General features: G+C 40.3%; 1 protein-coding gene across 3 annotated transcripts; it reads left to right on the top strand.

Annotated features, from left to right (window-relative positions):
- The first annotated feature begins 205 nt into the window (after window positions 1–205).
- JPT1 (Jupiter microtubule associated homolog 1) lies at window positions 206–22,622 on the top strand. Of its 3 annotated transcripts, none has more exons than XM_053708892.1 (5): window positions 206–332; window positions 1,712–1,860; window positions 2,120–2,211; window positions 21,884–21,902; window positions 22,291–22,622. In XM_053708892.1, exons 1-5 carry the CDS (start codon window positions 277–279, stop codon window positions 22,392–22,394), a joined length of 420 nt encoding a protein of 139 aa, XP_053564867.1. In that variant the 5' UTR covers window positions 206–276; the 3' UTR covers window positions 22,395–22,622. The 3 variants fall into 3 exon arrangements, with proteins under 3 accessions (XP_053564867.1, XP_053564864.1, XP_053564865.1); XM_053708889.1 differs by lacking the exon at window positions 206–332 and adding an exon at window positions 1,013–1,151; XM_053708890.1 differs by lacking the exon at window positions 206–332 and adding an exon at window positions 1,014–1,151 and having other exon boundaries at window positions 22,294–22,622.
- Window positions 22,623–23,735: the final 1,113 nt, after the last annotated feature.

The raw sequence follows: 23,735 nt of genomic DNA, 5'->3' as shown, positions 1-23,735 counted from the left end.
ACTGACCAATCAGCGCGCAAGCACGCACCCGGCATTTTCTCATCAGTATCTTTTTATTGGATCAACCTTTCTAGAAGCCGACACAACACACCAGGCGGGACCTAATCTTGAGAGACATTACCCTCAGCCAACCAATATGCTTCATTTTGCTCAACCCGCCAATGGGACACAGCATATCGATTCGAAGCAGCTAATAGGAGTCGCACAGAGGCGTGGCTCACTATATAAATAGCCCCGGTGTCGCATCTGGTAAAACAGTTACTCGGATTTGAAATCATGACCACTACAATTAACTTCAGCGGTTTGGACCCGGAGGGTCGCAGCAGTTCCAGGTACTTACTAGGGATCCCTGTTATGTTTTTCTATTCGTGTCATTGCTAGTGTGTGTACGCTTACCCCACGTGTAGCGTTCCCACTGTGTGTAACTATTCATACGCGTGACCCTATACATGTATTGTATAGACCTATTAACCCCGCTCGTGTTATGTCACGCGTGGGATGTATAGTGATCAGTAATGCGGGTCGTAGACTGTGATGGGTACTGGTCTGTAAAGCAATGGGTGAGTAAGTGGTACTCTAGTATTCGCTTCATATAGTTTTTTTTAATGACTTGGGAGCTAAAATCACGTATAGACCGTAATTTAACTAGACTAGTTGCCTGACCGTGTCTGGGCATATTCCGGTATGCTGCTGTCCTGTAGCTATCACAATGGGATCAGATAACCATTCTTGGATCCCTGACCTGTGGGGCTTGTTACATATAGAATATAATCTGTAGGCCCCTTGGCACAGTGCTTTTATTATTTTATGATGACATAAATCACACTCCTGTACTGCTGATTTTCTGGAATGGGTGGGGTTTTTTGTCTGTGATCCATAGGGAAGCGGGGGCAGGACATGAGTGTGATGTTTCTCCCAAATGCTGGGTAATGAGTGGTCCTTGTGTAGTGGAGCTGGGCGAGGCCTGCTGTCAGTTGCTGATCCTCAGGCGGAAGCTGGGTGTGGGCCTAACAAAAGGATGACACGCAGGATGTGGGAATCTGCATGATGTAGGGATGCTGTATCCAACGTGTGCCAACAATCCAGATGCCTGTGGGTACTGCAGACCTGACACTGTCATTAGGTTTAACGATGTCATGCCTTCAGCCTTGGTATTATCCCTCTAACTAATAATCTTGCTAAATTGGTGTCATTATGTTTGACAGGTTGCTGCTAATTGCTGACATAACCTGCACCTGCCTGTGGCTAAGGGTCAGGCTGATCTGTTAGATTAGATTTATTATAGGTGATGTGCAAGGGTCTTAGTTGACAGTATTATGGTACACACCCTGATTAGCTCTTGCTAGGATATAAGGATTAACCATCCGGATGCTGCTAACTGTTGCTATAACCTACACCTGCCAGTGGGTAAGGGGTCAGTCTGCTCTGTTAGATTAGACTGATTATAGGTGATGTGCAAGGGTTTTAGTTGACAGGATTATTGCAAATTATAGTAAACAACCTGATTAGCTCATGCTAGGATATAAGGATTAACCACCCAGAGCAGGGTTGTTTTTTTAACTGAGATTAGTGGGCAGTGTTGGCAGTATTGCAATAATGTAATATCTGATTAAGTTAGCAGTTTCTAGTGCTTCTTACAGAATTTTAAACAGTATAGGAATTGTATTTGTTTGTGCTGCTTGTAGACTCTTATGCCTTTCTCTTAAAATAGGGTTTTGAGACCTCCAGGTGGGGGGTCTAGCTTCACCTTTGGAGCCAGTGATGACAAAGCACAACCTGCCAGACGGTACAAGATGGCGTCAAACATATTTGGCATCCCAGACAACGATCCTATACCTCCACCCCAAGCTCAGAAAACAGGTGACACTCAATTCTAAGTTTGACATATTTATTGCATTAAATACAGAACAACCATCGATGATCCCGCTAGGCTTACATGAAAGCAGTTAGTGACATTATTTCAGTGACCATCCTGGTGGGGAGCTAAGAAGAAATGATTACTCTAGTTGGGATGCATGGAACTTCTTGCTATAGAAACGCTTCATTATTGACTACAGTGGTGTACATTATATTGCTTACAACATTGGAACTCTATCTAATAACTACACTATATCCTCAGGTGTCCCTGAAAATACAGACTCTGAGGTGTTAGATGATGTGGAGCAGAGGACATGCCCTGATGGGGAGTGTGGAGATGCAGCTGATGAAAAGGTTTGTGCTTTATCATTTCAACAGCATACATTAGACTTTATTAATCCTGGCAGTTGTACCCCAATAAATGAGACCTATGCTTATGCAGCAATAATGCCTAGCAGCTTTTCATGACGACAGGTGCCTGGGTCATTAAAGGACTAGTCTAGTTAAATTTTAACCTTCCATGATTCAGAGAGCATACAACTTTCTAATTTACATACAAGGGGTAGAAAGAGGAATTACCGGTATAAGGTAAGGCCTAAAAAAGACCAGGGATACTGCACACTAATTAAATAACCACAAATCAAGAGTGACCAAATATAATATACCAAAGTGAAATTTTATTAGTGAAATTAACCTAAACAATTACTACCTAAGAAATACACATAAATAAAATAAAAAACAAAAACGTACACATAACAGACAACACATGGGCCCCACATACACCTTAAAATGTACTAAACCGGCAGGCAAAAAAGTGCACAAGTACTTCACCAAATAGAAATGTCACGATAGATATATAGAGATAGAGATATCAGCTGGAATGGATGGAAAAAATCTTGTAAAGGCTCAAGGCAAATAGCAACAATGAAGCAGCGATAGTGGGTTAATATTGCAAGGATTAAAGTCACGTGTAGTTTTCTATAAAGGCAACTTTGTCGAACACCAAAGCTCAATACATAGAGAGAACAATGGAAAATTATCATTTTATTACTTAACTATCCTGCATCCCACTGAGAGTGTAATCTCTTCTGCTGGCTGTGCTTACTTAGGCTTGTCAATAGCGTATACACCAGTATCAAAACTTTCAGTATAGGTTGGGAAACCACATGCTAAATCAGCTATTTCAAATGCTGAAATATGAGTAAAGGAGCTACTTGCAACCAATTTAATACACTCTAGCAGGTAAAAAGGATCATTGGGAATAATTTAAAGGGGAGAGTTTTTGGGTGAACTGTCCCTTTAATTTCTCATTAACAACCCAGTGTGGGGTATCCACATGAGGAATATGAGTGAGGTAGTTAATGTTCGTCCGTCCATAGACAGTTAGTTGTTCTACCGTTACCTCTCCTGTAGAGAAACTGATACCTGTCTGTGATTTTCTTCCGCTCACTCCTCCACACAGGGCGTAATGTGTCTAGACCGGCTAGGGGTGGGGGAATCCCACGGCTGTAGTGCTGCGCACGGCTTAGTACATTTTAAGGTGTATGTGGGGCCCAAGTGTTGTCTGTTATGTGTGTTTTTGTTTTCTTTCTTTTTTATTTTTTAGTTTGTTTCTTAGGTAGTAATTGTTTCGGTTCATTTCACTAATAAAATTTCACTTTGGTATATTATATTTGGTCACTCTTGATTTGTGGTTATTTAAGTAGTGTGCAGTATCCCTGGTCCCTTTTTTTTTTTTTTTTTTTTTTTTTTTTTTTTTTAGCCTTACCATATACCGGTAATTCCTTTCTTTCTACCCCTTGTATGTAAATGTACCTACCAGGTTGCACCTACCTACTCTAATTTGAATTATTATTGTATTTAAAACGAAGGCGAGCGGACTACAATTTTCTTTTTGTTTCTCCAACTTTCTAATTTACTCCATTCTTTGTATTTTTATTAAAAAGCAGGAATATAAGCATAGTAGCTGTACCATTTTTGGTTTAGCACCTGGTTAGCACTTTCTGATTGGTGTCTAAATGTAGCCACCAATCAGCGAGCGCAACACAGGTGGTGAACCAAAAATCGGCTAACTCCTAAGCTCACATTCAAATAAAGAAACAAAGAGAATGAAGAAAAATTGATAATAGGAGTAAATTAGAACGTTGCTGAAAATTGCTGCTCTATCTGAATTATGAAAGTTTAATTTTGACTAGACTATTTCTTTAAAGGGACCATAAACGCCTGGTAATTTTCTGCAGTGTTTGAATACATTAAAGTGAGTGTCAATTTAGACAAATCTGTGCCCGGTTTTTCATAATCCTATTAAAAAGGGCACTTTAATTCATTATTTTACATTTTACTCGGTTTTTCTTTTTTAATCTTCACAGCTGCTCCAACACTTTGTCTGTCGCAAGCCCTCTTCGTGTGTCCAAAATGATGAATCCGGCTTCCGATCGCAGCGTTGCCTCAGGCCAAGATTCCCCGGGGGGGGGGGAGTTGTGATCGGAGTGAACCGGATTCGTAATTTCTGACATATGAAGAGGCTTCCAACGGCCGGGGAAAGTGCTGGAGCGGCTGTTAAGATTAAAAGGTAAATAATTGAAGAAAATGGATGAAATGTAAATTTTGATGAATTAAAGTGCCCTTGTTTTAATTATTAAAAACCAGGAACCGATTAATCTAAATTGACCTTCACTTTGACACTAACAGTCTGAAGGTTAGTACAACAAATTAACACGTTCTTTGTTGCTTTACTATTGAAAAACAATTGCAACAAACTGCTTATTTGGAGGAGCTAATCCATACTTTTACAGAAGACACAGCTAGTCATTGTGTTGACAAAATCACCATTCTTTCTTTACATCAGGAAATATAACACGCTGCAAATTAGGGGCAGATATGTGGTAACCTTGGGTTTGTTTTTTTTTTTTTAAAGCTTGCCATGTGCTTTTTAAAGTGAGAGTAAAATTTCGTAAATGAGTGCCTGGTTTTTAAAAACCGTGGCACTTTTATTCATTGAAGTTTACATTGCAGTAGTTGTTAAAATACTTACATATCTTCTTCCCAGACGGACTAGCAATCCCCCGCCAGCTTCTCATGCTGTACTCAGAACAGCAATGACGAAACCGGCTTCCTCCAATCATGGTGTGGCCTCAGGAAATGTTTGCTTTGGGTGTGGGGGGGAGAGACAGATTCGTAATTTCTGACTCTAGTACAGAGGAGCTGCTAGCGGGGGGGTTTGCTTGTCCGACTTAAAAGAAGAAAAAAGCTAAGTATTTTAACAAAACCGCTGCAGTGTAAAATTTAAAGAATAAAAATGCCCCTGGGGTGTTTTAGGCAAACCCTTTAATTTTCTAAGTTGAAGGGATATGAAACCCAAAACTTTTTTCATGATTCGGAGAGAATACAATTTCAAACTTTCCAATTTACTTCTATTTTAATTTGCTTCATTCTCTTATCCTTTGCTAAAATGTTTATCTAGGCAAGTTCATGTGCAGCAGAGAACCTAGGTTCTAGCTGTTGATTGGTGGCTACATATATAAACTGTCATTAGCTCACCCATGTGTTCAGTTAGAAACCAGTAGTGCATTGCTGCTCCTTCAAATGATAACGAGAATAAAATAAATTGGATAATAGAAGTAGATTAGAAATTTGTTTAAAATTGTATTCTCTATCTGAATCATGGGACTTTTTGGGTTTCATGTCCCTTTAAGGGACAGTCTAGACCTTACACTGCTTTATTACTTATTGTTACATGCCAGATGAGCATCTTGCAATGGGGACGTTTTAAATAGGGGGTTAGTGGCTAAAAATGGCCACCAAGCTTCACCCACAGCTTTCTTGTCCAGTTAGCTGGGGTTTTTTGCATGATAGTTTAGCAGTGCATGTTTAATAATTTTTTTTTAGTTGGCAATTTCTAATTGCTTATGCACAAATTAGCATGTGTAAGCAGAAACTTGAGTCCACTGATTATTGAAACTTATATCAAAATATACACTGTGGGTGGGGCTTAGTGGCCATTTTCTGCTCCTATCCAATTATGAATATTTAACCCCTTAAGGACCAAGGATGTACGCTGTACGTCCTCAAAGGACAGTATTTTGTACGTCCTTGGAAAGCGATCCTGATCGCTTCCAGCCACCTTCCGGTTATTGCAGTGATGCCTCGCTATCGAGGCATTATGCAATAACCCCCCCCCCCCTTTGCCATCCGATGCAGAGAGACACTCTCTCTGCACCGGACATCGATGGCCGTTATCGTTGTTGGGTAGGAGGCAGGTGGGCAGCCATCGATGGGGCGTGCACTGGTAGGGAGCGGGTGGGAACTGCTACACTACAGAAAAATATTGCAAAATAGTGGCAGAGGGGGCTAAAAATGAAACCCTCTAAGGGATCTGGGAGGGGGTGGGGGTTGGTCTTTGGGGGGGAGCTACACTACAGAAAAATATTAAAAGATTTTACTGTAAACTGGGTGCTGGCAGACAGCTTCCAGTACCCAAGATGGCTACCAATAAGTTTGAAGGGGAGGGTTAGAGCTGTTGGGGGGCTAAGGGGATCCTACAGAGCAGCATATGTAAATATGCATATTTAAAAAAAAAAATATATATATATATATATATATATATATATATATATATATATACTTATTTTAGTACTGGCAGACTTTCTGCCAGTACTTAACATGGCAGGGACAATTGTGGGGTGGGGGAAGGAGAGCTGTTTGGGAGGGATCAGGGGGGGTGGGAGGCTGAGCTCTACACTAAATCTAAAATTAACCCTGCAAGCTCCCTACATGCTACCTAATTAACCCCTTCACTGCTAGCCATAATACATGTGTGGTGCGCAGCGGCATTTAGCGGCCTTCTAATTGCCAAAAAGAAACACCAAAGCCATATAAGTCTGCATTTCTGAACAAAGGGGATCCCAGAGAAGCATTTACAACCATTTGTGCCATAATTGCACAAGCTGTTGGTAAATTTCAGTGAGAACCATAACATTTGTGAAAAAGCGAACAATTTTTTTTATTTGATCGCATTTGGCAGTGAAATGGTGGCATGAAATATACCAAAATGGGCCTTGATAAATACTTTGGAATGTCTTCTAAAAATAAATACATGTCAATAGATATTCAGGGATTCCTGAAAGATATCAGTGTCCCAATGTAACTAGCGCTAATTTTGAAAAATGTGGTTTGGAAATGGCAAAGTGCTACTTGTATGTATTGCCCTATAACTTGCAAAGAACATGTAACCATTGGGTATTTCTAAACTCAAGACAAAATTTGGAAACTATTTAGCATAGGTGTTTTTTGTTGGTTGTAGATGTGATCCCTATATATATATATATATATATATTTTTTTTTATTTTTTTGAGCTTGGTACTATAATTACATTAAGCTAAAGTTGACATTCACTTTAAACAGCCAATTCGGAAATTAGTCCTGGGACTTGCAAGGGAGCGTGTATCTCGCAGACATGTTATCTCCATATTCAGTTTAATATAAAATCTCACGATCACTGCATCAAAGCATGACTTCTGCACTTATGAAACTGGCTCTTTTTCTTTTTTTTAAGATATCGGCATTTTAGCTATGCTGCATCACTTTCAAGTGCTTTAGTATATGGGGTATTATGTCCCTTTAATTAGAGCACAGGTGAAATAATCAACTGACCAGTAGCATGGTTGCTAACCTGCTGTGGTTATTTCACATGTGCTCTAGATCACTGGTTTTCAAACCTGTCTCCAACAGGCCAGATTTTCAGGACTACCTTAGGTGAGAGCAGGTAGAATGTTTACTAATTTCACCTGTGCTCCAGTTCAGCTATTCTCAAAATCTGGCCTGTAAGAGGCCTGAGTACAGGTTTGAAAACCAGTGATCTAGATAAGATATCATGGCCTATAGTTGAGAGAAACTGTTTTGCAGCATCTGTACTTTAATAAAGGTACAAATTAAATATTTGTGAGAGATTTTAAGTTTGTTTAGTTATCTGTAGAGTAGATTGAGGTCTTAGTCATATGCTCTTGGGACTTCTAGGAAAGTAACCTAGAAGAGGTCGAATTCCTGGCAGGAGTGTCACTGCCTTTGACATGGATATTATTCACTTTCCTCATTGTTAGCCTTGTGCAATTTTAGCTCCCTAGTGACTAACGTTCTGCTTGACAATCTGACACTGAAGTTAAAGGAAAGCAGGCATGTAACAATAGGGATTGGCAAGATTTGGGCTGAACATTTCTTTGGAATTTGATTTTTAAAAGTACTTGTGATGGAATCTGTAAATCTATAAACAAAATTGAGTACTTTCATATCATACACTAGTGGGAGCTAGCTGCTGATTGGTGCCTACAATTTGTCTTGTGATTGGCTAACTAGATGTGTTCAGCTGGCTGCCAGTAGTGCAATGATACTCCTTCAGCAAAGGATAAGTAGATAATGAAACAAATTTGATAATAGAAGTAAATTGGAAAGTTGTTTAAAAATGTTTGTTCTATCCAAATCATGGCATATTTTTGTTTTGTCCCTTTATTGACCAGACCATTTTTAATTTTCTTACCGTTAGGGACAAGGGCTATATTTACGTTTGTGTTTAGCTGTAACTTTCCTCCTCATTTACTGTAAACTTATAGTTTTTATCACCATTAAATGGACTTTCTAAAGATACCATTTTTTTTTCATCATAACTTACTATAAAAAAATATATAAAATTATGAAAATGGGAAAAACACTTTCTAAATGACCCCCCAAATCTTACACATCTACAGCCACCAAAAAACACCCATGCTTAAATAGTTTCTAAATTTTGTCCTGTTTAGAAATATCCAATGTTTACATGTTCTTTGCTTTTTTGCAAGTTATAGGACAAATAGCACTTTGCTATTTCCAAACTTTTTTTTTTTTTTTAAATAGGCAACCCAAAGTATTGATCTAGGCCTATTTTGGTATATTTCATGCCACCATTTCACCGCCAAATGCAAGTCAAACAGACTTTAGGTTTCTCACTGAAATTATTTACAAACAGCTTGTGCAATTATGACACAAATGGTTGTAAATGCTTCTATGGGATCCCCTTTGTTCAGAAATAGCAGACATCTATGGCTTTGGCATTGCTTTTTGGAAATTAGAATGCTGCTGCGCACGACACTTGTATTATGCCCAGCAGTGAAGGGGTTAATTTTAGCTTTAGTGTAGAGATCAGCCTCTCACCTGACGCATCTTGACCCTTCTCAAACGGCTTTCCTCCCCACCTCACAATTGTTACTGCCAGTACTAAAATAAGTTAGTTTTTAAATTGTTTTATATTCTGCAGTGTTGGATTTCCGCCCCCCCCCCCCCCCCCCCTTAGTCCATGACCCTCTACCTATATGCTGCCAGTACCCAGTTTGTTCAATTTTTTTTTTTTTTTTTTTAATAAATACCCCATTTTTCTGTTGTGTAGCTGCCCACCCTCAATACCCTACCCCTTTCCCAACACTGATTTTTCCCTCCCTCCTTCCCAGGGACTGTCAGTATGTGTTTTTTAATGGCACGCTCCTGCAGTGTCTGGAACACCCTTCAGCGATGGGCCGCCTCCCTGCTATGGCTCGCACCATCGCTGGCTGATGCAGAGTGTCAGAGTGGATCTCTGCATCAGTGGGTAAAAAAAAGGTATTGCAGTAAGGCATCACTGCAGTACCTTGGAAGCAATCACAAGCGTTTCCACTGCTTGAAACCCCCAGAAGACGTCTGACATCTTTAGTCATTAACTGACACTTTTTGTAGGACATGACTGGCATGTCCTTAGTCATTAAGGGGTTAAAGTTTTATGACAGGCTGAACACTTATTCCTTCTGTCAGAGTGCACCATCTGATTTTACTGGCTAAAATTTTAGCCAACCCTAAAGGGACAGTCTTCACCAGAATCTTTATTTAAAGATACATGATCACTGATTACCCTGTATCTAAGCCTCTGCAAACTGCCCCTTTATTTCGGTTCTTTTGACACTTGCATTTTAACCAATCAGTGCTGACTTAAGTACAGGTGGCCCTCGTTTTAAAACGGTTCAATTTACACCGTTTCAGAATAACAACCTTTTTTCCAGTCATGTGACTGCTATTGAAGCAGTGCATTTATTAAAATAACCAGTAGGTGGAGCTGTCGGCTTGTGTTGCAGCAAAGCAAGCTGAAATTAATCAGTTTAACCAGACCTGAGCTATCAAGCAGATTTCAAAGGAACAAGATCTTCCTGTCTAACCCAGCCCAGATTGGAATGCATAGAAAGAACTGTTTTCAGAAAAATGCAAGTGAAGTCTGTGTTTATTTTATTTGGTTTATAATGCTGTTTAGCATTTAAAGTCTAAATTTCAAAGCTTTAAAAATAATGTATTGGGTGTTATGACAATTTTGAGAGGGACCTGGAACCTATCTCCCTCACTTCCCATTGACTTACATTATAAACTGGGTTTCAATTTACAACGGTTTCGATTTACAACCATTCCTTCTGGAACCTAACCCCGGCGTAAACTGAGGGCTACCTGTATATCCACATGCGTGAGCAGTGTTATCGATGACAAACGTGATCTAATACCCTCTAGTAGTACAAAACTGTCAAATTGCATTCAGATAAGAGGCGGCCTTCAAGGTCTAAGAAATTAGGTTTAGCTTTAAACTAAGAATACCAAGAGAACAAAACAAAATTGGTGATAAAAGTAAATTGGGATATATATTTAAAACTGCATGCTCTGTCTTAATCATGAGTTTATTTGGGACTAGACTGTCCCTTTAAGCTAAAATTAACCATTAAAATGTTATTTTTATTGGGGAATTTATAATTAAATACAATTTTCTAAATGGGGTTTCATTTATGCTTTGGATAGCTTAAAATATGACCCCCACCACCTGTCTACTTCATAATGCTACTCGGCTGGCAAAATTATCTGAGTTAAAGGGGTACAGTCGGTCATCTCCACAAACTGTTCCCAGTTTTTTTTAACCCTTTTCATTTTATTATACCTAAAGTTGTAATACCTGAGGTAAGTGTGTAGGTACAGTGTTATTACAACCATAGTATACAAAATACAATTACATATTAATCATTAGGAGAGGGAAGAAAGAACCCTATATTAAACCTATAAAACGGCTGTCAGGAACCCAGTAGTCATCGCCTCACCACTTTTGAAACATGGGCCTTTAATTTATAAAGACTTTACTGCCCATTTACCTTTGCTTTCTCAGCTTCTCATTGCATTTTATCATCACAGGCAGTGCTAGTTCGTGTGCCATATAGATGACATTGTGCTTACTTGCATGGAGTTATGCAGGAACAAGCATTAATTGTGCATTTTACAAACTTGCAATTTAGCCAGAGATAAGGGGCAGTCTGCAGAGCCTTAGATAAAAGGTAATCAGAGTTAAAATGTATATTAAAAGTTTTGGTTATGCAAAACTGGGGAATTGGTAATCAAGAATGATCTATTTAAACAATAAAAAATTATTGGGTAATTGTCCCTTTAAATGGGTTTATAGAGCATGACTTTAAAAAAAAAAAAAAAAAACTCCCAATTTTTCATTAGTTTTACTTAGGATTCTTTGTATCTAGAGGTGAGCTCAGGAGCGTGCATGGGTCTATCTGGCAGCAGGGTATGCAACAATGTTTATAGCATGTTAGTGCTAGATATATCAAACAAAAGTAGCCAACTTCTGTTTTGTGCCTGAAATTGCATGCATGACTTCTATTTATCAATGTGATATGTGCGTAAACGATATATACAATGCTACCAGGCACATTGTACTCTTATGTGCCTGTAAAAGGGTTACATTGATTCTGTCCCTGGTGGTGGTTGTAAGCCGCTAAGATGTCCAAATGGAATCTCATACACCGGACCAACAATTGAGGCCATGCTAATAGAGCATTGAAGTTATCTTGGCGTTAAAAGCGGTTTATGGGAAGAGAGGACTCTTCCAAGACCACAGGCCTTAAGATGACCCCAAACAGCTCCACAGCCCAACAGGCTGGTGTTCGAAGTCACAATTTTCTAGGAAAGTCTCAGAAAGCAAGTGCCTCGATGTTCCTGTGACACCCTCCATGAGTTTTGTTAGAGGGTCCAGATTTATCCTGTGATCCGAATGTATGCTCCGTGAATGGAACGGAGATCAAAGTTGTAGATGGAACAGAGCAAAAGAAATGATGTCCATGGATGCCACAATCAGACCAATCCCCTCCATGCAATCAGCCAGATGGAAAGGCAGGAAGCAAGAATTTTGGTCTTTCTGGCCTCCGTCAGGACAATCTTTATGGACAGGGAATCTATTATAGTCCCTAGGAAACACTTTGGTAGATGGAGCTTTATTCCAAATTCACCTTCCACCCATGGGAACGAAGAAAAAACAGCATCTCTGTATGAGATTGGGCTAGTTGAAAAGATGACGCCTGAACCAAGATGTCTAGATAAGGTGCCACAGCAATTCCCTGGGATCTGATCACAGCCAATAGCACCCCCAGAACCTTTGACTATTCTGGGAGACTAAATGGAAGAGCTTGTCCCGAAAGGCAAACCTTGGATACTGATGGCAACATGAAGGTATGCCTCCTTCAGGTCTATGGGTGTCATAAACTGACCTTCCTGTACCAAGGAAGAATGGAACAAATAGTTCCATCTTGAAGGACGGAACCCTGAGGAATTTGAGACACAAGGTCTAGAATGGGCCAAAAAGTTTCCTCCTTTGGGAACTACAGATTTAAATATAATCCTAGACCCTGTTCTCTTAGATGGACAGGAACAAACTCCCAGAGAATATAGGTCTTTCAGTTTTAGGCCTCTATTTGGTTTGAGGATAATCTTGACAGGAGAAATCTTCACTTTGGCGGGCAAGACTTGGATCCCATTCTGTAACCCTGGGATACTATGTCCACCACCAAAGGGTCTGGGACATCGCATATCCAGGCTTAACAAAAGAGCCTGATCCACACTGGAATCGGGGGCGGAACCTTCATGCTGATTCAGAAGCAGGTTTTTGTTTTCCTTTCCCTTGTTCCAGGGCTGGTTGGATTTCCAAAAGGATCTGGGTTGATCTGGTTTTGAAGAGGACATTTTTGTCCCTTAAAGTTACGAAAGGAATGAAAATTAGAAGTCTGACGACCTCTAGGTTTATTATCCTGAGGTCGGAAAGATCCCTTTCTACCTGTAGTTTCTGAAATTATCTCTGCCAGCTCCAAACAGTCTGCATATTGGCATCACAGATAAAGGTATTCGCCAATTTGAGAGCGTTGATCCTCCTTGTATCTCCTGTAGTTTCCTCTGAGATCAAACAATGGATCCTACCAATAAGATGCAGCTCACGCAACCGTAGCAATACTTGCTGCTGCTTGCCACTGTAACCCTTGATGGGTTTTTTTTGGTTTTTTTTTGTTTTGTTTTTTTTAAGCCTCTAGCTGATTTTCCATTGTGTCCTTTAAAAGAGCAACTATAGGAATGGTAGTTCTCTCAGCAAGAGTAGAAATGGCTCTTACTTAGGAAGTGTGCCATGAGTCATGAATAGTCAGCAACAAGAAACATTTCTCCAACATAGGTGTGTCCGGTCCACGGCGTCATCCTTACTTGTGGGATATTCTCTTCCCCAACAGGAAATGGCAAAGAGCCCAGCAAAGCTGGTCACATGATCCCTCCTAGGCTCCGCCTACCCCAGTCATTCTCTTTGCCGTTGCACAGGCAACATCTCCACGGAGATGGTTAAGAGTTTTTTGGTGTTTAAATGTAGTTTTTATTCTTCAATCAAGAGTTTATTTTAAAATAGTGCTGGTATGTAATATTTACTCTGAAACAGAAAAGAGATTAAGATTTCTGTTTGTAAGAGGAAGATGATTTTAGCAACCGTTACTAAAATCGATGGCTGTTTCCACACAGGACTGTTGAGATGAATTAACTTCAGTTGGGGGAAACAGTGGGCAGACTTTGCTGCTTGAGGTATGACACATTTCTAACAAGACTTGGTAATGCTGGAAGCTGTCATTTTCCCTATGGGAACCGGTAAGCCATTTTCTTAGTTTAGTATAAGAATAAAGGGCTTCACAAGGGCTTAAAGACTGGTAGACATTTTTCTGGGCTAAAACGATTACTTTATAAGTATATTTAGTGGATTATAACTGTAAATAGTTCTTTTAATCTTGGGGATGTATTAAAAAAACGGCAGGCACTGTATTGGACACCTTTTTCACTGGGGGCCTTTTCTAGTCATAGGCAGAGCCTCATTTTCGCGCCACTAATGCGCAGTTGTTTTTGGAAAGCAAGGCATGCAGATGCATGTGTGAGGAGCTAAGAACCACTGAAAAAGCTTATTGAAGGCGTCATTTGGTATCGTATTCCCCTCTGGGCTTGGTTGGGTCTCAGCAAAGCAGATACCAGGGACTGTATAGGGGTTAAATGTAAAAACGGCTCCGGTTCCGTTATTTTAAGAGTTAAAGCTTTCAAATTTGGTGTGCAATACTTTTAAGGCTTTAAGACACTGTGGTGAAATTTTGGTGAATTTTGAACAATTGCTTCATACTTTTTCACATATTCAGTAATAAAGTGTGTTCAGTTTAAAATTTAAAGTGACAGTAACGGTTTTATTTTAAAACGTTTTTTGTGCTTTATCAAGTTTATGCCTGTTAACATGTCTGAACCATCAGATAGACGATGTTCTGTATGTTTGAAAGCCAAGGTTCCTCCCCATTTAAATATATGTGATGAATGTGACATAGTGTCCAAACAAAGTAGGGACAATGATGCCACTGATAATGATGTTGCCCAAGATGATTCCTCAAGCGAGGGGAGTAAGCATGGTACTGCATCATCCCCTTCTGTGTCTACACCAGTCTTGCCCACACAAGAGGTCCCTAGTACATCTAGTGCGCCAATCCTTCTTACTATGCAACAATTAACGGCTGTAATGGATAATTCTATTAAACATTTTATCCAAAATGCCCACTTATCAGAAAGCGCGATTGCTCTGTTTTAGATACTGAAGAGCAGGAGGACGCTGATGATAATGGTTCTGACATACCCTCACACCAATCTGAAGGGGCCAGGAGGGAGGTTTTGTCTGAGGGAGAAATTTCAGATTCAGGAAAAATTTCTCAACAAGCTGAACCTGATGTTATTACTTTTAAATTTAAATTAGAACATCTCCGCGCTCTGCTTAAGGAGGTGTTATCTACTCTGGATGATTGTGACAATTTGGTCATTCCAGAGAAATTATGTAAGATGGACAAGTTCCTAGAGGTCCCGGTGCCCCCCGATGCTTTTCCTATACCCAAGCGGGTGGCGGACATTGTAAATAAGGAATGGGAAAGGCCCGGCATACCTTTTTGTTCCTCCCCCTATATTTAAGAAATTATTTCCTATGGTCGACCCCAGAAGGGACTTATGGCAGACAGTCCCCAAGGTCGAGGGGGCGGTTTCTACTCTAAACAAACGCACTACTATCCCTATAGAAGATAGTTGTGCTTTCAAAGATCCTATGGATAAAAAAATTAGAGGGTTTGCTTAAAAAGATGTTTGTTCAGCAAGGTTACCTTCTACAACCAATTTCATGCATTGTTCCCGTCACTACAGCAGCGTGTTTCTGGTTCGAAGAACTAGAAAAGTCGCTCAATAAAGAATCTTCGTATGAGGAGGTTATGGACAGAGTTCAAGCACTTAAATTGGCTAACTCTTTTATCTTAGACGCCACTTTGCAATTAGCTAGATTAGCGGCGAAAAATTCAGGTTTTGCTATTGTGGCGCACAGAGCGCTTTGGCTAAAGTCTTGGTCAGCGGATGTGTCCTCCAAGAACAAATTGCTTAACATCCTTTTCAAGGGTAAAACGCTGTTTGGCCCTGACTTGAAAGAGATTATTTCAGACATCACTGGGGGAAAGGGCCATGCCCTTCCTCAGGATAGGTCTTTTAAGGATAAAAATAAGCCAATTTTTCGTCCCTTTCGCAGAAACGGACCAGCCTCAAATTCTACACCCTCTAAGCAAGAGGGTAATAGTTCTCAAACCAAACCAGCCTGGAGACCGATGCAAGGCTGGAACAAGGGTAAGCAGGCCAAGAAACCTGCCACTGCTACTAAAACAGCATGAAGTGTTGGCCCCCGATCCGGGACCGGATCTGGTGGGGGGCAGACTCTCTCTCTTTGCTCAGGCTTGGGCAAGAGATGTTCAGGATCCTTGGGCGCTAGAAAGTTTCTCAAGGTTATCTCCTGGAATTCAAGGAACTACCCCCAAGGGGGAGGTTCCACAGGTCTCAATTGTCTTCAAACCAAATAAAAAGACAGGCATTCTTACATTGTGTAGAAGACCTGTTAAGAATGGGAGTGATTCATCCTGTTCCATTAGGAGAACAAGGGATGGGGTTTTACTCCAATCTGTTCATAGTTCCCAAAAAAGAAGGAACATTCAGACCAATTTTAGATCTCAAGATTCTAAACAAATTTCTCAGGGTTCCATCGTTCAAAATGGAAACCATTCGAACAATTCTTCCTACCATCCAGGAAGGTCAATTCATGACCACGGTGGATTTAAAGGATGCGTATCTACATATTCCTATCCACAAGGAACATCATCGGTTCCTAAGGTTCACCTTTCTGGAAAAGCATTACCAGTTTGTGGCACTTCCATTCGGATTAGCCACTGCTCCAAGGATTTTCACAAAGGTACTAGGGTCCCTTCTAGCGGTGCTAAGACCAAGGGGCATTGCAGTAGTACCTTACTTGGACGACATACTGATTCAAGCGTCGTCTCTGTCAAAAGCAAAGGCTCATACGGACATTGTCCTAGCCTTTCTCAGATCTCACGGGTGGAAAGTGAACATAGAAAAAAGTTCTCTGTCCCCGTCAACAAGAGTTCCCTTCTTGGGAACAATAATAGACTCCTTAGAAATGAAGATTTTTCTGACAGAGGCCAGAAAATCAAAACTTCTAAGCTCTTGTCAAGTACTTCATTCTGTTCTTCTTCCTTCCATAGCGCAGTGCATGGAAGTAATAGGTTTGATGGTTGCGGCAATGGACATAGTTCCTTTTGCACGAATTCATCTAAGACCATTACAACTGTGCATGCTCAGACAGTGGAATGGGGATTATACAGACTTGTCTCCGACGATCCAAGTAGATCAAAGAACCAGAGATTCACTCTGTTGGTGGCTGAACCTGGACAACCTGTCACAGGGAATGAGCTTCCGCAGACCAGAGTGGGTCATTGTCACGACCGACGCCAGTCTGGTGGGCTGGGGCGCGGTCTGGGAACCCCTGAAAGCTCAGGGTCTATGGTCTCGGGAAGAATCTCTTCTCCCGACAAACATTCTGGAACTGAGAGCGATATTCAGGCCTCAACTAGCAAAGGCCAAATTCATAAGGTTTCAATCAGACAACATGACGACTGTTGCATATATCAACCATCAGGGGGGAACAAGGAGTTCCCTGGCGATGGAGGAAGTGACCAAAATAATTCAATGGGCGGAGAATCACTCCTGCCACTTGTCTGCAATCCACATCCCAGGAGTGGAAAATTGGGAAGCGGATTTTCTGAGTCAGACTTTCCATCCGGGGGAGTGGGAACTCCATCCGGAAATCTTTGCCCAAATAACTCAATTATGGGGCATTCCAGACATGGATCTGATGGCCTCTCGTCAGAACTTCAAGGTTCCTTGCTACGGGTCCAGATCCAGGGATCCCAAGGCGACTCTAGTAGATGCACTAGTAGCACCTTGGACCTTCAACCTAGCTTATGTATTCCCACCGTTTCCTCTCATTCCCAGGCTGGTAGCCAGAAAAATCAGGAGAGGGCTTCGGTGATCTTGATAGCTCCTGCATGGCCACGCAGAACTTGGTATGCAGACCTGGTGAATATGTCATCGGCTCCTCCATGGAAGCTACCTTTGAGACAGGACCTTCTTGTTCAAGGTCCATTCGAACATCCGAATCTGGCTTCACTCCAACTGACTGCTTGGAGATTGAACGCTTGATTTTATCATAGCGTGGGTTTTCAGATTCTGTCATTGATACTCTTGTCCAGGCTAGAAAGCCTGTAACTAGGAAAATTTACCATAAAATATGGAAAAATATATCTGTTGGTGTGAATCTAAAGGATTCCCATGGAACAAGATAAAAATTCCTAAGATTCTATCCTTTCTACAAGAGGGTTTGGAGAAAGGATTATCTGCAAGTTCTTTGAAGGGACAGATTTCTGCTTTATCTGTTTTACTTCACAAAAAGCTGGCGGCTGTGCCAGATGTTAAAGGTTTGTAAACAGGCTTGATTCTAACCAGAGCCTGAACAAAAGCTTGGACTCCTCCTTGGAGTCTCAATTTAGTTCTTTCAGTTCTTCAAGGGGTTCCGTTTGAACCCTCACATTCCGTAGATATTAAGTTACTATCTTGGAAAGTTTTGTTTTTGGTTGCAATTTCTTCTGCTAGAAGAGTTTCAGAGTTATCTGCTCTGCAGTGTTCTCCTCCTTATCTGGTGTTCAATGCAGATAAGGTGGTTTTGCGTACTAAACCTGGGTTTCTTCCGAAAGTTGTTTCTAACAAAAACATTAACCAGGAGATAGTTGTGCCTTCTTTGTGTCCAAATCCAGTTTCAAAGAAGGAACGTTTGTTACACAATTTGGATGTAGTTCGTGCTCTAAAATTCTATTTAGAGGCTACAAAGGATTTCAGACAAACATCTTCTTTGTTTATTCTGCTAAAAGGAGAGGTCAAAAAGCAACTTCTACCTCTCTCTTTTTGGCTTAAAAGCATTATCCGTTTGGCATATGAGACTGCCGGACGGCAGCCTCCTGAAAGAATCACAGCTCACTCCACTAGGGCTGTGGCTTCCACATGGGCCTTCAAGAACGAGGCTTCTGTTGATCAGATATGTAAGGCAGCGACTTGGTCTTCACTGCACACTTTTACCAAATTTTACAAATTTGATACTTTTGCTTCTTCTGAGGCTATTTTTGGGAGACAGGTTTTGCAAGCCGTGGTGCCTTCCATCTAGGTGACCTGATTTGCTCCCTCCCATCATCCGTGTCCTAAAGCTTTGGTATTGGTTCCCACAAGTAAGGATGACGCTGTGGACCGGACACACCTATGTTGGAGAAAACAGAATTTATGCTTACCTGATAAATTACTTTCTCCAACGGTGTGTCCGATCCACGGCCCGCCCTGGTTTTTTTAATCAGGTCTGAATTATTTTCTCTAACTACAGTCACCACGGTATCATATGATTTCTCCTATGCATATTCCTCTACGTTGGTCGAATGACTGGGGTAGGCTGAGCCTAGGAGGGATCATGTGACCAGCTTTGCTGGGCTCTTTGCCATTTCCTGTTGGGGAAGAGAATATCCCACAAGTAAGGATGATGACGTGGACCGGACACACCGTTGGAGAAAGTAATTTATCAGGTAAGCATAAATTCTGTTTTTCTTAAACAGGGGAAAAAGGAACCCCTGGCTTATCCCATTCCTGAGCAATAATTTCAGACATCTTCCTTGAGACAGGAAAAATCCCTTCAGAAGATGGAGAATCAAACTCTATCCAATTTAGAAGACTTTGTGGGGTTGACGGCAACCAAAGGTTCAGTCATCTAAGGTAGCTAAAACCTCCAATAGTAACCGGAGGTGTTCAAGCTTAAATCTAAAATTAACCGTTCAGTTTCTGAAGGTGTTTTTTTTTTTTTTTTTTTTTTTTTTTTGTCAGTCTGATTAGAATACTTCAGTAGTTTCTGGAGGTGAGATCTCAGACATCTGAGATTGGCTAATGCAGACCTAGAGTCAGAAACCTTACTATCAGGCAGATGTATATTTTTCTTACGCTTACCCGATAAAGGGAAAGCTGACAAAGCTGCTGTTATTGAAGAAGAAATCTGAGCGGCAAAATCCCCAGGTGTATGAGAAACAATTGAGGCTTGGGATATCTGAGGAGAAAGCTGAGGCATGTCACGCACAGGAGTATCCTGAGACACTTGGCTCAGAAGGGAGAATTCTTTCTTTACATTTTGTTTTTGCTAAACAAGAGGAACAAAACCTGCATAGGTAGCAATCTGGTTGTCTAAACAAATCAAACGTCCATAGAGGCTGAACCTGTTCTGCATCCATAGCTTAGAATAACAGGTCCACTAGCAATGTCCAAAAATTAATTCTTCAGTTTAATATTAAATATGAAACATTAAACACTTGAAGATTCACATATCAAAATTTAACTTTGAAAACTGCCTCGGTTGTCAGGCTCCTACCGGCAAGAAAAAATATCCCACTAGTAAAGGCAACTTTCTAGAAGTGATTTCTATCCTTTGGTAATCCGGTGAGCTGATAAACGGTGTCGATACAGAACACTGACAAGCTGTAAAAGCGGAAGTGCGGTTATAACGTGAGCTGGTAACTAGAAATAAACTGCTTCACAGAAATTTACACAGCTCTAAAAAAAAAAAAAACCATGAATAAACCCGTTTTAATAAATGGTCCTTATATTTTTGCCGTTTTTCAAACAAGCCCCAATAATTAGACTCCACCTATCTATATCCCATGAAATCCCCTGGCCAAGTCAACTCCCCATATTGGAGTCTTTTACTATATTAAAATACTTGTGTCATGTAATCAGTAATTAAGGATTTATATTAAGTCCCAAATGAAATATCTGAAAAGAGTATTAACCTTTTAAGTGCTGTTATCCTTCTGTGCCTAGAAGGCAAATGTACTTGGCTTAGATCAAAGTGCAGGACAGATGCTGTTAGGTGTGACGGGTGCTTCACTCCCTTTCATGTAGGGAAAGACCGAAGAATAACAAACTCTGACTTTCTACAAAGGGGTAGCAAAGTGTTAAAAGGCAGCTAGAAATCTGTTTTACTTAAAACTGCTAAAAGCCACTTGACATGGACACGGCTAGACACCAATCCTTGCTTGCAGGAAAAATTACCCATAAAAGGATTAAAATCTTCAGACACAAACTCTGCACAACCTCCATTGACAGAGGCAAAGAGTTACTGGGTGTTATGGGTAAGGTAGTTACCCTTAACAGCTTTGCTGGGGTGCTTTTTGCTTCCTCCTTCTGGCCCAGAGTCAAATATCCCACTAGTAATTGAAACTATGTTGTGGACTCCATGTCATAGGAAAGAAATTGTATCCTCTAACTGAATCATGGAAGCATGTTTTGGGTTTCATGTCCCTTTAATCCCAAATGTATTGGACCTTTTATAAATTTGTTATACAGGGTCTATTTTATACTCTAAACAGCTGATGGTTTTTGAATTTGTTCAGGCTGTGACCCCAGCCAAGATTTAAACATGTGACCTAATTAAACTCATGTAAAGGGGCTTCAGGCAGTGCTGAATGGTGCATCTTGGAACCTGCAGTAGTTGCAGAAAGTGGTCATGTCTAGCTTGCAACTTTGTAGATTTACCTGAATCCATTAACAGCCATCTCCCAATTACTGCTATGAATTTACTGATCACTTGCACATGCTCATTAGGAACGAAGTATCTTAGCGCATAAAGAGCCTGCATAATTAATGAAAGTAAATTGGAGTTATTACATGCTCTGAGTGATCATTTTAACAAAGGGATACTAAATCCCAAATTTCTTTCATGATTCAGATAGAGCATGCAACTTTCTAATTTACTCCTATTTTCTTCATTCTTTTTGTATCTTTATTTGAAAAGCAGGAATGTGTGCTTGCTGATTGACTAAATATAGCCACCAAGCGCTACCCAGGTTCTAAATCGAAGATGGGCCAGCTCATAAGCTTACATTCCTGTTTTCAAATGAAGAGAACAAAGAAAAATAGGAGTAAATTAGAAAGTTGCTTAAAATTGCATGCTCCATATGAATCATGACAGATTTTGGGTTCTTTATCCCTTTAAATACTTTGGGCCAGATTACAAGTTGAGTGCTAAATATCCCTTTCATAAAAAATAGAGAAAATTTGTGTTTAGTATCCCTTTAAGTGTCCTTTTTAACACAGGGTGGTCCTGCTGAGTATTGGAACAATAGTGTTGAATTGGGATCTGCAGTTGGTTCTTTAGAATCTTGTGACTTAGTGTATTAACGCTGACTTTGTTTTTTCTTCTCTGCAGGGTGAAGCTGAAACACCTGGTGAGTATCTATTACATACTGATTATGTTGGTCTCCCACAACCCCCTACCTATTCCCCTTACCTGGTGAACCCCTTCCTGCATGTAAAGGGACAAGAGCAATAATACATGCTAGCTTTTTCTTATTGCAGTATTGCTTGCTCAGAACTCTTAATAAAAGTAAAAGGGTTAAATAACCAGCCATGTTATACTAGCTGGCCAGACCAATAATGTGCAGCATACATGAGTAGCTACTAGTTACTGGCCATTGTCTGTCAACTACTGATCTAGAGTTGACTGTAATAGTTCATGGGCTTGAGCACTTTTGTATATATTTTTTTTTGTTCATATGTCCATTTAAACACTAATTTATGTTCGTGAAGACTCAACAAAGCTGTTTCCTCTTTAAGCAGAAACTCAGGAGTCTGAAAAGGAAGCCCCTCCAGCTGAGCCTGCACCTACTTATGGCAGAAGAAACCCCCCTGGGGGCAAGTCAAGTCTGGTACTTGGTTGACTGGTTAATATGCTGGATCTTTTCTTGCTGGATCTTTACTTCAATATATATGTGACTGTACATTTCCATTTTGTCATATGAAGCACTTTCTGTCCTGCCATCTTATATTTTTTTTTATACAAACTTCAGTCTGTTCCAAAATCTACTGTAAGAGGCATGAGTTTTTTTTATGTTGTATTGTTTTAATGTTTTTCACATAAATAAAGTATGTTTGAATGGTTTCTGTAAGACGAGTGTTCATGGTGTTTTTGTTTTGTTTTTTGTAGGGGGGGGGGGGGGGGGGTTCTGATGGCCATGTAGGTTGAAAGCTTTTGCTGGAGTATTGATAAACCAGCAGTCCTCAACTTACAATGACTTTAGTGGAGGTAAGGAATCTGGTATCCCATCCACGGGGGGGGGGGGGGGGGGATGTGTTCTGACCCCACATTATCTAAATGACAAGAAAGACATGAGCAAGGGCAAAAAGACATTTTGTGAAATTCTATCTTTTTTTTGGTGCAACTTATGTTTGCTAGGTTAAAGGGACACAAGTAAAAATTATACTTTAATGATTCAGAGCGTGCAATTTTAAACTTTACAACTTGCTTCCATTAACAAAATGTGCAGTCACACTGTCATCACTCCTACTGAGCATGTGCAAGAATTTGCAGAATGTATGCATTTGTGATTGGCTATTGGCTGTCACATAATACAGGGGGAGTGGAAATACATAGCTTTGAAATTTGTAAGCAAAAAATACTATTCATTTGAGGTTCAGACTAATTGCTATTGCATTGTCTATTTGATTATGCAAACTTACTGGTCCTTTTTAAAGGGATAGTATAGTCAAAATTAAACTTTCATTATTCAGAGAACATGCAACTTTCTAATTTACTTTAAGTTTATTTTTCACTAGACTATCCCTTTAAGGCTTGATTGGCCAAGACTATCACTAAATCAACATTAGACAAATGAATGGTCAGACACTGTACATTAACCAAGGAGCTAATGTAACTCCTTGCCCATTCATGTCCTTTTTTTTTTTTTTTTTCTCTTGTAAGGTGTATCCAGTCCACGGATCATCCATTACTTGTGGTATATTCTCATTCCCAACAGGAAGTTGCAAGAGGACACCCACAGCAGAGCTGTAATATAGCTCCTCCCCTAACTGTCATACCCAGTCATTCTCTTGCAACTCTCAACAAGCAAGGACGTTGGAGAGAGTGGTTAAATATAGCTAGTTTATTTTCTTCAATCAAAAGTTTATTTTTAAATAGTACCGGAGTTGTGCTATTTTATCTCAGGCAGTAAATAGAAGAATCAGCCTGAGGTTTCTATGATCTTAGCAGGTTGTAACTAAGA

The sequence above is a fragment of the Bombina bombina genome, chromosome 1, assembly GCF_027579735.1.
Source record: "Bombina bombina isolate aBomBom1 chromosome 1, aBomBom1.pri, whole genome shotgun sequence".
NCBI classification, from domain to species: Eukaryota; Metazoa; Chordata; class Amphibia; order Anura; family Bombinatoridae; genus Bombina; species Bombina bombina.
Note: the sequence above shows the minus strand (reverse complement) of the source record. Positions and strands in the feature narration are given on the sequence as shown.

Coding starts and splice junctions, on each gene's coding strand:
- JPT1 (XM_053708889.1), top strand. CDS start 1,087: ATGCCTGTGGGTACTGCAGACCTGACACTGTCATTAGGTTTAACGATG. Junction 1,152..1,711: donor ATGTCATGCCTTCAGCCTTG/GTATTATCCCTC, acceptor CTCTTAAAATAG/GGTTTTGAGACCTCCAGGTG. Junction 1,861..2,119: donor ACCCCAAGCTCAGAAAACAG/GTGACACTCAAT, acceptor CTATATCCTCAG/GTGTCCCTGAAAATACAGAC.